The sequence below is a fragment of the Myotis nattereri genome (genome assembly GCF_964212035.1).
Source record: "Myotis nattereri genome assembly, chromosome: 4".
Classification (NCBI taxonomy): Eukaryota; Metazoa; Chordata; class Mammalia; order Chiroptera; family Vespertilionidae; genus Myotis; species Myotis nattereri.
The window spans coordinates 31,687,842-31,703,186 of NC_138079.1; the positions used below are offsets into that span (position 1 = coordinate 31,687,842).

Here is a 15,345-nt window from a genome sequence, read left to right on the forward strand (position 1 = left end):
CCCCTCGGGTCAGAGTCAGGAATCAGTGGAGGCCTCCAGGGGCCCAGACAACCAATGTAGGGAATTTCCTCTAGTAGCCGGACCCAATGACTCAACCTGGAGGGAGACCCTGCAGCCAGGAGAACCCTGGAAGACGCGGTCTGCCCATCACTGGATGAGCGCACCCAATTGGTTAAGCATGGGGAAGCTCGTGGCCTATGGCTGCTGCCGCTTGCCCAGGGCCGGCCCATTTCTCCGGCAAACTGCCGATGGCCGCTGCCGCTGCAGGGGCCCGAGGCTCAGGCAATGAGGGCCAGGCGAGGCTCAGGCAAGCCGCAGTGGCTGCAATGGCTGAGGCTCAGGCAGCCGGCAGTGGCAGCAGCAGAGGCATGATGGGAGCGTCACCTGTCCCTGATCACAGTGTCGCCTCCCGCAGAGGGAGGCCAGACTGCGGCTTAGGCCTGCTCCCCGTGGGGACATCCCCTGAGGGCTTTCTCCCCCCCCCCACCCCAGTGCACGAATTTTGTGTCTGTCCATCCGACTGGTAGCTATGACACACACTGACCACCAGGGGTCAGACACTCAATGCAGGAGCTGCCATGATGTGCGCTGGCCATTTAAAAATAAATGGCACCACAGTCCTGGCGTCAACAAACCAACACTCGGCTTTCCCCAAGTGAGACACAGGCCCAGCCACCACCCCGGAGCAACACCCCACCAAATCACAGCCAATACTGCCAAGACCCTATGGCGTAAAATGCGGCCCACAGCCCAACCAAGCCCGGAAACAGTTGCTGTGGGCGCCTGGTAATGATGTCACGTAACAACACCTGGCTTTCTCTCCCTAGCGACTAGCATCCTTGGAGTTTCTTCAGCCCAGAAACCCAACTTGCTTTATAACCAGGTGCAAACACTTTACAGCTTAACCAAATGTTTGTGAAGCATTTTCCTGTGCCTCATGTCATTTGATCCTCACAGAAATCCTGGAGTAGGTAGATAGGAGACTCAGTAGAATCCTATTTTCTTTTCATTAGCAAGATGTGAATAGCGATATTAAAATAATTTCTTCTAATTAATTTCCTTTCAGTGTGCGTGAATCCGTGCACCAGGACACTAGTATTTTATAATTTGCTTTGCTTTTTAAAAAGTTTTACAATAGTAATAAATGTTTAATGAAATTGTATGATAAATTGTATATGATACCAGGAATCAATATACCTGACTTACTTTTGACTGGCACAGATCACATGAATGAAGAAGTCATTTTTGCAAAACTTTTTGAGGGCTTCATCAGTTTTCCTAAGGGCCTCTTCTTTTATAGTTAAGTCTCTTGAAGTACTTGTTAATAGCCTTAATGACAGTTTAAATACTAAGTACTCTAACTCTTGAATTCTCAATTGTCTTGGCTTTCTTTGCCTGTGTGTGATTGGAGAAGTTCTCCAACATCACTTTGGAGGAGATACAAAGATGTTGACTTGGTGGTCAAGAAGAGACATGAGAGTGTTAACCTGGGAGAGATCGATTTTATAAATGGGCAGTTTATGACAACTATTTATTGTAGTAATAACTGGTTTCTTTGTACACATACATATGTGACAGATGGAAAACATTTCTTGCACTAAAATGCACAGTATGTTCTTGGAAACTTTTTTGAATTCGCTCTTATGATCCATTGATTTTTTTGTCTTATTTGTGCCTGTCACGTGGATTTTTAGTTATTATAGGCTTACAGTACATCTCATCTATACTAATAAAAGCATAATATGCTAATTAGACTGGATGTCCTTCTGGATCTCCTTCCAGACGGCCTTCCAGACAAAGCTGGGGCTGCGAGGGAAACCCGGGTCCCAGGCACCTGCCAGTGGCTGGAGGGAAGCCCAGGTCCCCGGTGCCAGAGGGAAGCTGGTGCTGGCAGCCGGGGGAAGGAAGGCCTACTCTCGCATGAATTTTGTGCATTGGGCCTCTTAGTATATAATAAGGCAAGACTGCCCTTATTCGTTTTTGAAATGTTCATGGGTATTTACTTTGTAGTTACTTTTTCCTCATGGGAAAATGCATTAACATTTTTAAAAAATATGATTGGATTTACTTTGTATCTTTTCTTTAATTATCGTTTTTCAAAAAACTTCTTGACTAAAAGAGTTAAAGGAGACTGGAATATTCATTCTGAAACTGTGGAAGAAAACCAAAATGGATAATCTCTGAAAGAAAACTCAAGGTTATCTATCATATTACAATTATCAAAATTTCTTATTGTGAAGCAATAATAGTAACTTCTTTTTAGAAAATACTTTTTAAGTTGATTAATTTGGTAAGAATTATTATGGCACTTTTCTCTTCCCACTAAGTGTTGCTGAATATGACTGATAAGGTCAAATTACATTACTCTGAAAGATTTCTTGTAGTTGAATAGGGTTTCTTCCAACTCTCTGGCTTAATTACCCTTCCTTGAAGAGGGAGTAAGCGGGGTTCAGATGCCCCACATTGAACTCTAAGTGTCATCTGGCCACCATTCTCATGCCACATCTCTGCAGCTCCCCAGAGTTCCCACATGGTGAAGAACCTTTGTGAATAAAGGGGAATCTAAAGAAATGGTGGCGGGCCGAAACCGGTTTGGCTCAGTGGATAGAGCGTCGGCCTGCGGACTGAGGGGTCCCGGGTTCGATTCCGGTCAAGGGCATGTACCTGGGTTGCGGGCACATCCCCAGTGGGAGATGTGCAGGAGGCGGCTGATCGATGTTTCTCTCCCATCGATGTTTCTAACTCTCTATCTCTCTCCCTTCCTCTCTGTAAAAAATCAATAAAATATATTAAAAAAAAAAAAAAAAAAAAGAAATGGTGGCGGGCTCGGTGGATTTTATTCAAGTAGTATAGGTAGTGGAAGGCTGAGAGCGAGCAAGGGCTTTATTTTTTAACTTCGTTTCTTCCAGGCACTTGATTCCTTAGGTAATGTGACCTGGAGTTCCTAAAGGGGTCCCATACCCTTAAGGTTTATCCTTGGCCTCTGAATGTGGCTTTCAGGGAGGGAAGATGGAACTAATTGGCTGTACAAAATAAAATTTAGGATAACCTTCCAAACACAGTAAGGGAAGAGGCATGAGGAGGAATTGTCCCCTGGCCAAACAGGCCAGGACTGACAGGTGACAGTGGTGATGGAAGGCAGTTTTTAGTTGACTGTAAGCTGTAGCTATGGCTCTCCAAGGGGGAATTGTTGCCTGTGTGGAGTAAATGTCTCATCTCTGGACCATTATTAGCAGTGTCCACGTGGCTGTCGGTCTGGGAGATTGTGGAGGATTCCTGTGTGGTTCTAAGTTTAAGATACAAGGCCTCTAAGGCCCCTTGCCACTTGGTGATTTTTTTATGCCTGTGTGTGTGTGTGTGTGTGTGTGTGTGCACGTGTGTCTGCGTGCATGTGCGCGCGCGCACTCAAGCATGAGTATTTAACAACTTCTGTACCAGCTTTAACTCTATAATGTGAAAGAAAATAGTCGTTATTAGCTACTTAGGTATGGTATGCATGAGATTTGTTGGGCTTTGCAGTTCCATCAGCAGACACTCATTGCTATATTGGGGGATATGTATGCATGCTATAGAAAGGATTATTAATTAAAACTTTTTTTCTGGTCACTGTGAAAGGGAACCTCCTCAGAGTTGCAGAGTTGGTTGAAGTAGACTAGTGGCTGCCTAGAATAAAGATGGAGGGAAAGGAGGAGTTTGTTGAGAAGAAAGCTGAGCTGGCCTACTCTACTTTAAAAAGTTAAAAAGGAAGAACACCACTGATCTAAGGAATTTTTATCCAGTATTCCACAGATTTGGAGTAGAGTAATGATGGCTTATTAGTTCTGTAATCTATTTTCTAAAGGAATTATAGTGATATATGCAATAAGTGCTTTCATATGGCTCTGTAAAATATTTCAGATGTCTGTTAAATACCATTTATTTTTTACCTTTAAGACGTGGGAGTAGGTGTAGGGTGGGGTTTGAGTGGCCTGAATGTATTTACTTGAAAATAAAAGCTGTCATGTTTGTTTCTTGCTGCCATGAAGTACTACACATTTCAAAGAATTAGAATATTTCATAGCATTTGAATACAGAAGCTAAAGTCTCTCCTCCCTTTCTTTCATTTAGGTTTCCACTTGAGTGGCACAGTAACAGAACCTGCAATACAATCGGAGCCAGAAACTGTTTGCAACGTGGCCATCAGCTTTGATCGTTGCAAGATTACCTCAGTGACCTGCAGCTGTGGAAACAAGGACATATTTTATTGTGCCCATGTTGTGGCACTGTCTTTATACCGCATTCGCAAGCCAGATCAGGTCAAATTACATCTTCCCATTTCAGAAACTCTCTTTCAAATGAATAGAGACCAACTACAAAAGTTTGTACAGTATTTGATCACAGTGCACCACACAGAAGTTTTGCCAACCGCTCAGAAATTAGCTGATGAAATTCTATCCCAGAATTCAGAAATTAACCAAGTTCATGGTGAGTATAGATATTCATTCTGTAGATTTCTTCTGGACTTTTTTTTGTTTATAAGTTCAACTCCTCATAAAAATGAATTAAATATAAGTTAGATCATCAGCATTGCTCTTATTAGATAGCAGAGAGAATTATAAGTGTGTGTGTGTGTGTGTGTGTGTGTGCGCGCGCGCACGAGCGCACATGCTTTATATATTTATTATTGATTTCAGAGAGGGAGAGAGAGATAGAAACACCAATGATGAGAGATAATCATTGATCAGCTGCCTCCTGTGTGCCCCCCCAACTGTGGGTTGAGCCCACAACCCAGGCATGTGCCCTGACCAGGAATCGAACCGTGACCATAGGCCAACGTTCAACCACTGAGCCATGCTGGCCGGGCCTACGTTTGTTTTGCATTTTAAAACAGTTCAGTTTTTGGGAGGCTCCTGGGGTTCGAGGTGGCTGGCTATTCTCTTTTTTGGGTAATCACGAAATAGCCACCTGGAAATTAATTCTCAATTCTCACAGGTATGGAAGCAGACTTTCGTTAGAGCTTGTCCATAGTTATAAGTTAGCTGGCTTATATAAAATGTCAGAGTGGTAAAAATCAGGTTTTTAAAAAATAAAGTGATTGAAGCTTTTGTTAGCTATAAAAAATTACTAGATTTATCTGTTCCTAGGAATTTATATTCTAGCCGCAGGGAATGGTGGGTGTAACCTTTTCATTTTACATATTTTAATTCCACAAATGGTTAAGAGCACAGCCTCTGGGTATCAGGCACCCTGGGGCCCTGGAGTAGGGTGGGTGGGTTTATTTCCCCTTCCCTCCTCATGGTCCAGCCTGGGGCAGCCCAAGGATGACTGGGAAACATGGAAGGGCCGTAGTTCTCCACTGAAATGTACCACTGCTTTCACTCCAGTAAGCCTTGGGCCAGGGTGTGTGTGAGGTCCGAGCCTTTCAGCCCATGACCCCTGAGTCAAAGGGCACCGGCGGGTTTTCCCCAACTGCTGGTGGAGGTTAGGGAGGCCAAGGGAAGGGGTTCAAGGGGTCTGACCTTGGCCTCCCCCCCCCCACCTCCCCCTCCCAGGTTGCTGGGCTGCTCCAGGTCTCTGAATTCCAAATGAGAGTAACGATAAAACTATTTGTTGCTGCCTCGCTGTTTTTGAATTGTCCTTGGAAAGGGTCAGAACCTCGGAGAGGGGATTGGGGCTCTCAAGGTTGCACTTGATCCCGATGGTGTTCTGCTTTAGGGTTTTCATTTGAGACCAGGACCCTGCTTTCCAATGGGCTTTAATTCAGGGTGAGAAGAGGCTGAAAGCCAGGAAGCGGTTTGTTGAAGGATTGATGAATCCCGTATCTCTTCTGCTTTGATAGACTTCCATGAGGTGTGGGGGTAGCAGGACCGAGTCTACATGTATTGGTAATGCACTAATCGTATTTTTTCCACCAAGACTCAAACCCCATTGAGGCATGGAAGCCTGTTAAGCTTCCTGTCCCCTCTGGCCCTCTGAGCCACTCCTGTTGCCAGTCCACAGGACTTGGGGGGTTTTTGTTATGCATTGGGGTTATCTAGGGAAGAATTTGAGACACTGGAGACTACTTTTAAATTTAGGTTAGTTATTAAAATAATTTTGTTAGGAGGAAGTATTCCTTCATTGGTGGAGTTCAACTAAAAAATACCCAATCTCTATTCCAGAAATGCCTCTTTCACAGTGAGAAGCAGCTCCCTTGAGGAGGTGCAACAAGTGGGCTGGAATTACCTGAAGAGGTCAGAGGGGGAGGCGGCCCTCAGCCCCAGACCCAGTCAGCCTGCTGGGAGAGGACAGAGAAGAAAAAAAAAAACACAATTCAGTTTTGTGCATTTTACTAGCTACCACATAGCCTTTTATGCTTAGAAAAATATTTCATTTGTTAAAGCTTGGCTTTTATATTTGGTAAAATTTCATCAAATACTAGATATTAGTTGTGGAAAACACTTATTTAACCATTTTATTTACCCATGTCAACTGTTATCAGTAAACTGACTTCTGCATGCTCAGAATTTTTTTTTCTGTTTTCTTTAAAAATTTATTTTCCAAGGCAGAAAGTTTGTGACAGAATGCCTCAAAGTAAGAAAATAAATTATTTTTAGAAAAATATTGCAACTTGTTTATAGAGAGATTAGGATATGGCTATCATGAATAAGACATCGCCAAAAGGTTTTCTTTTGTACGTTGAACATGTGATTCCATTTATTTGTAAACACATTTACCAATTATTTATTTTGTGCATTGCAAATACGTTGACTCAGAAGAATATATGCACAACTTTTCACAAATAGACATATCACCTATTTCATATATATTACATTAGGATAGGATAAATAATATTGTTAAATTAAAGGTTGCTGTGCTTTTAAAACATTTAAACATAATTTCTGAAAGTTTTAAAAAAACATTTTGAAGACTGTGACAGTCTTGAGTAAGCAGTTTAGGGGCCTAACATTTTTACATTTCTTTAGTTGTATTGATTTGAGATACAGGGCCAGTCACTCAGTCCTATTGTTTTAGGTTTTCTTCAAAGTCATTACTTGATATATAGCAAATATAAATGTTTAAGGAAAGCAGTTGGAGATCATTTCTTAAAAACTTTAAATTGTGAGATATAACACACAGAAAAGTGCATAAAATACAAATTGCAGATTAACAAAGCAAACCAACACCCAGGCCAACAAATAGGCCACTCTCAGCACTGTCCATTAGAAATATAAGAGCCACATGTGTAATTTGAACTATTCTAGTAGCCTCATTTAAAACTAAACAAGTAAAATTAATTTTAATATGGGTTTTATTACCTCAGTATATCCAAAATATTGATTCAACATCTTCATATTAATATCATAATATTCATAAGTATCAATTCAACATAAATATTGATATATTTTACCCTTTTTTCATATTAAGTCTTTGAAATCTGGTGTCTGTTTTACACTTTCAGCACATCTTAAATCACACTATAGTCACATTGCAAATTCTCAATAGCCACATGTGGCTAGTGACTACCTTATTGGGCAGCACAACTCTAGAGTGTTCTAGGTACAAGAACAGCACTATTGTCCATTCCACTGTTAATAGACCTTGTTGTTTTGAATAGAGCTGCTCCAAGCATACTTTTACAAGTCTCTGGGTGCCATAAGATATTTTTAACATGGTTTTTAAGTCAGGAAAACCGGCATAGCCATGTTTCTGTTAGTACTCCCCATATCAGGCTCAGCTTTATTAAAGTAGCTGTCTTAACGTGTGTAGAGCGTTTTACTTGGTAGAGTCTACCAATCTATACTAATAAAAGGGTAATATGCTAATTAGACTAGGAGACCTTCTGGGAGATCTTCCAGACTTCCTTCTGGGCAAAGCCATGGTGGCGGGGCCGAGGCATAGGCAGTTAGGGGTGATCAGGCCGGCAGGGGAGGGCAGTTGGGGGTGAGCAGGCCAGCGAGGGGACAATTGGGGGTGATCAGTCCAGCAGGGGTGGGCAGTTAGGGGTGATCAGGACAGAAGGGGGGGCAGTTGGGGTTGATCAGGCTGGCAGGCAGAGGGGCTAGGGGCGATCAGGCAGGCAGGCAGGTGAGTGGTTAGGAGCCAGTGGTCCCAGATTGCGAGAGGGATGTCCGACAGCCAGTTTCAGACATCCCTCGAGGGGTCCCAGATTGGAAAGGGTGCAGGCCAGGCTGAGGGACACCCACCCCTGTGCATGAATTTCGTGCACTGGGACACTAGTCCTATATAATAAAGATCTAATATGCTAATTAGACCGGCCTGTGGAACGACCTTCCTGAACGACCAGTGGGCCGGGGTGGCGGGGCTATGAGGCAGCTGGGGCAGCTGGGAGGGCCGAGTCCTTGCATGAATTTTGTGCATCGGGCCTTTAGTGTTGAATAATAGCATTGTAAACAACTCTGCCACAGAAGTACCTTGGACCCACCCAGACCACATGTACTCAACGACTTTTGCAAGTTGGCTTCTGTTGTCATAGCGTATGTCTCAATCTTGAAAATTCAGGCCAGCTAACAAATCATTTCAGAGATTTCTCACGAGCCCTATTGTGGCTTCCTACTAAATTGTTCATGGAGGCAGAAGAATCTATAATAATAAAAGTGTAATATGCTAATTAGACTGGACATCCTTCCAGATGACCTTCTAGGCGAAGCCAGGGCTGCGAGGGAAGCCCGGGTCCCAGGTGCCTTCTGGTGGCCAGAGGGAAGCCCAGGTCTTGGGTGCCTGCCAGTGGCTGGAGGGAAGCCTGGGTCCCGGGTGCCTGAGGGAAGCTGGTGCTGGCAGCCGGGGGAAGGAAGGCCTACTCTTGCACAAATTTTGTGCATCAGGCCTCTAGTAGGATCTAATATGTCTTCAAACTTCTATGCATTCTCTTTTTTTCATATATATATATATATATATATATATATATATATATTTTTTTTTTTTTTTTTTTTTTTTACAGAGAGAAAGGGAGAGGGATAGAGAGTTAGAAACATTGATGAGAAATAAACATCAATCAGCCGCCTCCTGCATGCCCCCAACTGGCGATGTGCCTGCAACCAAGGTACATGCCTTGACCAGAATCGAATCTGGGACCCTTCAGTCCACAGGCCAACACTCTATCCACTGAGCCAAACCAGTTAGGGCTCTTCTTAATTCATTAGGGTCCCTTTGTTCTCTGTGTTTTAGTTTAACCAGAAGTCCACACCAACAGTCAGCTGTTCATTCTGTATTTGTCTTCCTTGTTTGGATAGCAGCCTCCAAAGTTTCATTTCTTAAAAGCTTTTAAAATTCATTTCTATGTTGAAGTTGTGGGACTAATGAAACAGTGTAAACTAAAGTTGGGTGCAGAATGTGTTCACATGGCATATTTCTTTCAGAGTTTCTAAAATTGGAAGAAAAATATATCTAAGGAAATATCAAGTGCAGAATGCAGGTTAGCTTTAGACTCAATGTGATTTTCAAGTAACTTTTTTGGATGAGAGCAGTGAACTGGAGCAGTTTCTCTCACCAGCTTTCTCTTCATTAATTTATCATCAGATTTCTCCCAGCCTGGAAATGGGCCAATTACATGAGCTGCCTTCCTACTGCTTTCCATTCTAGTGACAAGTGGTAAAAAAGAAGAGAGGTAGGAAGTAGGCCATGACCTTAAGTGATGAAATGGGAAATCTGCTCCCTGGAGGGTCTTATTGTAACTGTTAAATTAATGACTTAGTAGGGATGGGATTAAAAGTGTTTTTCAGTTATTTGACTACATGGTCCCATTGCCTCCAAACATCGTACATAAAGCATTCTTTAACCTGTTTTTAAAAGCAGTACATTTTTGTATGGTTTTGTGGGTGTATTTTTTCTTTAAGAAAGATGGCTGGAATGTGAATATTGGGAAGAATATCTTAAAGACAATAGGTTTAGCTTATCCAAATTTATTTTAGAAAAAGTCCTAATTTGTAAGTAAATGCAATTTGGTAGTAGATTTTTTGTTTTCCTAGTGAACTTATCCTAATGCTTCTCAAAATTCTATTAGTTGCTTTTCATTATTTTGAATATTTAAAAAAAATCTATATTTTTTTATTGAAAGGGTGAGGGAGAGAGCAATAGAAACATCAATGATGAGAGAATCATTGATCAGCTGCCTCCTGCACGACCCCTGCTGGGGATTGAACCTGCAGCCCCGGTATGTGTTCTGACGGGGAATTGACTGTGACCTTCTGGTTCATAGGTTGACACTCAACCACTGAGCCACACCAGTCAGGCTGAATATTTTATTTTTAAAAGAATTTTATCCTGAGGAATTAAAAACTTCTTCAAGTCTATTTCATGTACTTTGTTCCTCACAATTTTCTTATAAACTAGACATTGGGAATTTGTACCTGCAGTAGTTTCTAGATGAAGAAATGGGTTAGTGACCCATCTCAAAGTCACAAGTAGGCAAGGCAGTTGGAATGTAGATTTAGTCACCATAATAGTTCAGTTCTTATTAGTAGGCTTTTTTTTTACATTTCATTGTTTCTATAAAATTTTCCATGTTAACTTTGATTATATTATAAAATTAACCACTGTATGCTAAATAGTGGCTGTAAGATAGTAAATGTTAATGGCTGTCCAGAGAAATTGCCAGTTACAGTTTTGTGTTTTTTTAAATATATATTTTTCCATCACCATTTATCACCCCTGTGTCCTCCTCCTCCCCTCCCACCCTCACAGTCACCACACTTTTGTCTGTGTCCATGAGTTCTTTATCTTTTTTCTTTTTTGCTGAATCCCTCCATCCACCCAACCTCACCCCTCCCTGACCCCCAAGCTACCAGCCTGCTCTCTATCTATGAATCTGTTTCTGTTTTGCTTGTTAGTTCAGTTTGTTCATTAGATTCCACATATGAGTGAAATGATATGGTGCTTGTCTTTTTCTCTGACTGGTTTATTTCACTTAGCATAATGCTCTCTAGGACCATCCATGCTGTCCCAAAGGGCAATTTTTTTTTTTTTTTTTTTTTTACAGCCGAGTAGAGTAGTTAGTATTTTATTGTATAAATGTACCATAGCTATTTTATCTACTCATCTAGTGATGGAGGACACATTGGCTGCTTTCAAATCTTGGACACTTTTGCATTTTTTTAAATATATTTTTTATTGATTTTAGAGAAGAAGGGAGAAGGGAGAGAGAAATAGAAACATCAATGATAAGAGAGGATCATTGATCAGCTGCTTCTTTTACACCCCACACTGGGGATCAAGCCCGCAACGTGGGCATGTGCCCTCGACCAGAATTGAACCCAGGACCCTTCAGTCCTCTAGGCCAACACTCTATCCATTGAGCCAAGCCAGCTAGGGCCAGTTTTGCATTTTTTTTTAAAGCAAAATTATTTACTCTTGGTTTTATATTCTAATTAAACTTTCCAGCTTCCATACTCTTAGAAAAGAGGCTGGTGTCTTTGCTAAGTACTTATTTAGGAATTTGCTGATTTCTCAGTGCTTACTCACTTTTTTAGTCACTTCAACTCAGCCTTTTCTGGCACTGATGGTGAAACAAAACTGGTGGTTGATATAATTAGCAAATATATATTCTATAGGAGAGAATAAAGACTAATTTTTCCTCATATGTAAAATGCTCATTATCTTCTCTAACAATTTTGTAAGAATTTTAATGATGTAACATATGCATATATAATAACAAATAATCCTATCTAATAAAAGAGAAACATGGTAATTAGCGTACATCCACTACCCTTCCCATTGGCTAATCAGGGCGATATGCAAATTAACTGCCAGCCAAGATGGCGGCCGGCAGCCAGGCAGCTTGAAGCTAACATGAGGCTTGCTTGCTTCAGTGATGGAGGAAACCAACGTTCCCCGCCTGCCTTGCCGGCCTCTGAGCTTGCAGTTTGAAACATTGTTACAAATATAGAAGCTAAACAAAACCCCAGAAACCTGCTTTCAGCCTGCTGGGATCTCAGAGCTGGAGTTGATACAGTGTTTCGATTATAGAACCCAAACAAACTAGATACCTGCTTTCAGCAGCAGAGGCCTCAGAGCTGGAGCCAAAGCTAAAGCTGGCCCAGAATAAAAAAGAAAAAGAAAAAAAGGAGCGGTTGGGAGCTTCAGTCACCCGCCAGCCTGAAAACAGCCCTCAGCCCCTCACCCAGACTGTCCAGGCACCCCAGTGGGGACCCCCACCCTGATCCAGGACACCCTTCAGGGCAAACCAGCCGGCCCCCACCCATGCACCAGGCCTCTATCCTATATAGTAAAAGGGTAATATGCCTCCCAGCACCGGGATCAGCAGAGCCGAGAGGCCTCCCAGCACCGGGATCAGCGTGACGGGGCAGCGCCCAAACTCCCTGATCACCCTGCGGCTCTGTGTGTGACGGGGGGCAGGGCCACAACCTCCCTATCCACCCTGCTCTGTTTGTGACAGGGGAAGGCGCCCCAACCCCCTGATCGGCCCTGCTCTGTGCCTGATAGGGGGGAGCTCCCCAACCCCCTGATCGCCCTGCAGCTCTGTATGTGACAGAGTGCGGCGCCCCAACCCCCTGATCAGCCCTGCTGTGTGGGTGATAGAGGGCGGCGCCCCAACCCCCCCGCCCCCACGGGCCCTGCTCTGTGTGTGATGGGGTAGAGCCATAACCTCCCCATCGGCCCTGCCCTGAGTGTGCAGTGGCGGCACCCCAACCCCCTGATCGGCCCTGCTCTGTGGGTGATAGAGGATGGTGCCCCAACCCCCTGATGGACCCTGCTCTGTGCGTGACAGGGGGGAGCTCCCCAACCCCCTGATTGGCCCTGCTCTGTGTGTGACAGGGTACGGAGCCCCAACCCCCCTGATGGGCCCTGCTCTGTGTGTGACTGGGTACGGAGCCCCAACCCCCCTGATGGGCCCTGCTCTGTGTCTGACAGGGGGCAGCGCTCCAACCCCCTGATTGGCCCTGCTCTGTGCGTGACTGGGTACGGAGCCCCAACCCCCCTGATGGGCCCTGCTCTGTGTCTGACAGGGGGCAGCGCTCCAACCCCCTGATTGGCCCTGCTCTGTGCGTGACTGGGTACGGAGCCCCAACCCCCCTGATGGGCCCTGCTCTGTGCGTGACAGGGGGCAGCGCCCCAACCCCCTGATTGGCCCTGCTCTGTGCGTGACGGGGTGGTGCCGCAACCTCCCCATCGACCCTGCCTTGAGTGTGACAGGGGGTGGTGCCCCAACCCCCCAATCGGCCCTACCCTGAGTGTGACTGAGGGTGGCATCGCAACCTCCCGATCCAACCTGCTCTGTGCATGACAGGGGGTGGCGCCCCAACTCCCCAATCGGCCCTGCTCTGAGCCTGACCAGGGGCTGCACATAGGGATTGGGCCTGCCCTCTGCCACCCGGGAGCAGGCCTAAGCCAGCAGGTCGTTATCTCCCGAGGGGTCCCAGACTGCGAGAGGGCACAGGCTGGGCTGAGGGACCCCCCTCCCCCCCAAGTGCACCAATTTTTGTGCACCGGGCCTCTAGTCTATAATAATAAAAGGGTAATATGCTAATTAGACCGGACATTCTTCCAGGCGCCATTCCAGATGTCCAGGGCCAGAGGGAAGCAGCCCGGGTCCCTGGTGTCTACCAGTGGCCAGAGGGAAGCAGCATGGGTCCCGGGTGCTGGAGGGAATCCAGTGCCGGCAGCCAGGGGAAGGAAGGCCTACTCTTGCACGAATTTTCGTGCATCAGGCCTCTAGCAATAGTAATAATATAACCTAATATAACCAAGTTTGCCTCCTGTTGCAATTTCTGTAAGAAGCTTCTCATAGTTAAGAAGAGAGAAGAAACCAATTGGGGGATGGATGATTATTAGAAGTCAGCTTGCTTTTCTCCGATTTTCTGGTGCATATTTCCTCTTTTACTTTTTCTCTTGTGCTCGTCTTTTAGTGACCTTTTTATGGGCTAGTCCAGGGGTGGGCAAACTTTTTGACTCGAGGGCCACAATGGGTTCTTAAACTGGACCGGAGGGCCGGAACAAAAGCATGGATGGAGTGTTTGTGTGAACTAATATAAATTCAAAGTAAACATCATTACATAAAAGGGTATGGTCTTTTTTTTTTTAGTTTTATTCATTTCAAACTGGCCGGATCCGGCCCGTGGGCCGTAGTTTGCCCACGGCTGGGCTAGTCTGTACTGGGCAGATGACAACAAAAAGTGACAGACTGAGGGGAGGCTGTGACATTGGAACAGTGGGGAAGGGGGTTTATTTCCAGGGCCTAACGAATCCTAAAAGTAGGCTAGACTCATCCCTTACTAACTGCCATATGCCCAAATATACCATCTCAGTCAGCCAGATGTAGAAGGGATGTATTCACATGTCCAGGAGGGTTGGCACATCTCTTTCACTTCTGATTTTGTGACTTTTTGTAGTAGTATTTCTGCAGAAATCCAGGAGGCGCCTGTGATCCATACTGCAAAGGTGTACCTCTTGTACTTCTACCCAGATGTGTTTGTATAATTTTCTTAGATCAGATATTCAATTTGTTTGAGAGTGGTTCTTACTTATGAAACGAACACCATCAATTCCATTCATGCTGACTGTCTCACTAAACTTAGCCTCTGAATGCCTCTGTCTCTCCATGTCTTATATATCAATCTATTCAGGCTCCCCCAGATATTACCAAACAAACACAAACTTATTCAGTCCCATGTTCATGTGTAACTTATGTGTAGTTGATTGTAAGCTCCATCAGCGTCAAAATTATGACCTGTGTATCATGGTAGCCTTCCTAAGGACAATATTTAAGAAGTAATAGAGCCATGCCTGGGTAGCTCAGTTGCTTAGGGTGTCATCCTGATATGCCAAGGTTGTGGGTTCAATCACTGGGCAGGGCACATACAAGAATCAACCAATGAATGCATAAGTAAGTGGTACAACAAATCAATACTTCTCCTCCCTCTCCCTCTTTCTCTCTTCCCTCCTCTTTAAAAATCAATCAATAAATTTTTAAAAAAGTAATAGGCACAAGCAATTTGTTAAGCAAAAAGTAGCACTTATTTTTTTCATTTCATTTTGTTCTTAGTATAAATTTGGAGATTTTTTCTTATAGACATACATGTTCCAAATCTAACATTGAGAGATAGTTGGAGTTGTTTGGAGGCTTCATGTCACATCTTTCTTCCTTTTGTTTTCCTGTGGATGGTCATATTCATTATTATTGCACTTGCTATTGCTATTGGCAACCAGTTTTTGCAAGTATCCTAGGGAGTTAATTTAGTTATTACAAGCATATACTTTATATTGTAGAACATTCTGACATTTGACAGTTGGTGAAACAAAGGTCTGATCAACTGGTGGTCAGTATAATTAGCAAATACATTCTGAAGGAGAAAATAAAGTTGCTTTAAATATATTATCTCAAAGTGCAGTAATGTGAAATTTAAAATT

General features: G+C 43.9%; 1 protein-coding gene across 1 annotated transcript in view; it reads left to right on the forward strand.

Moving 5' to 3' along the window:
- ZSWIM6 (zinc finger SWIM-type containing 6) overlaps positions 1-15,345 on the forward strand; it is a 217,572-nt gene that overhangs the window by 125,579 nt on the left and 76,648 nt on the right. The window contains exon 2 of the mRNA XM_081088785.1: positions 4,108-4,464. Coding sequence (XP_080944911.1) covers positions 4,108-4,464 — 357 coding nt within the window. The remainder of the gene's footprint in view (positions 1-4,107; positions 4,465-15,345) is intronic.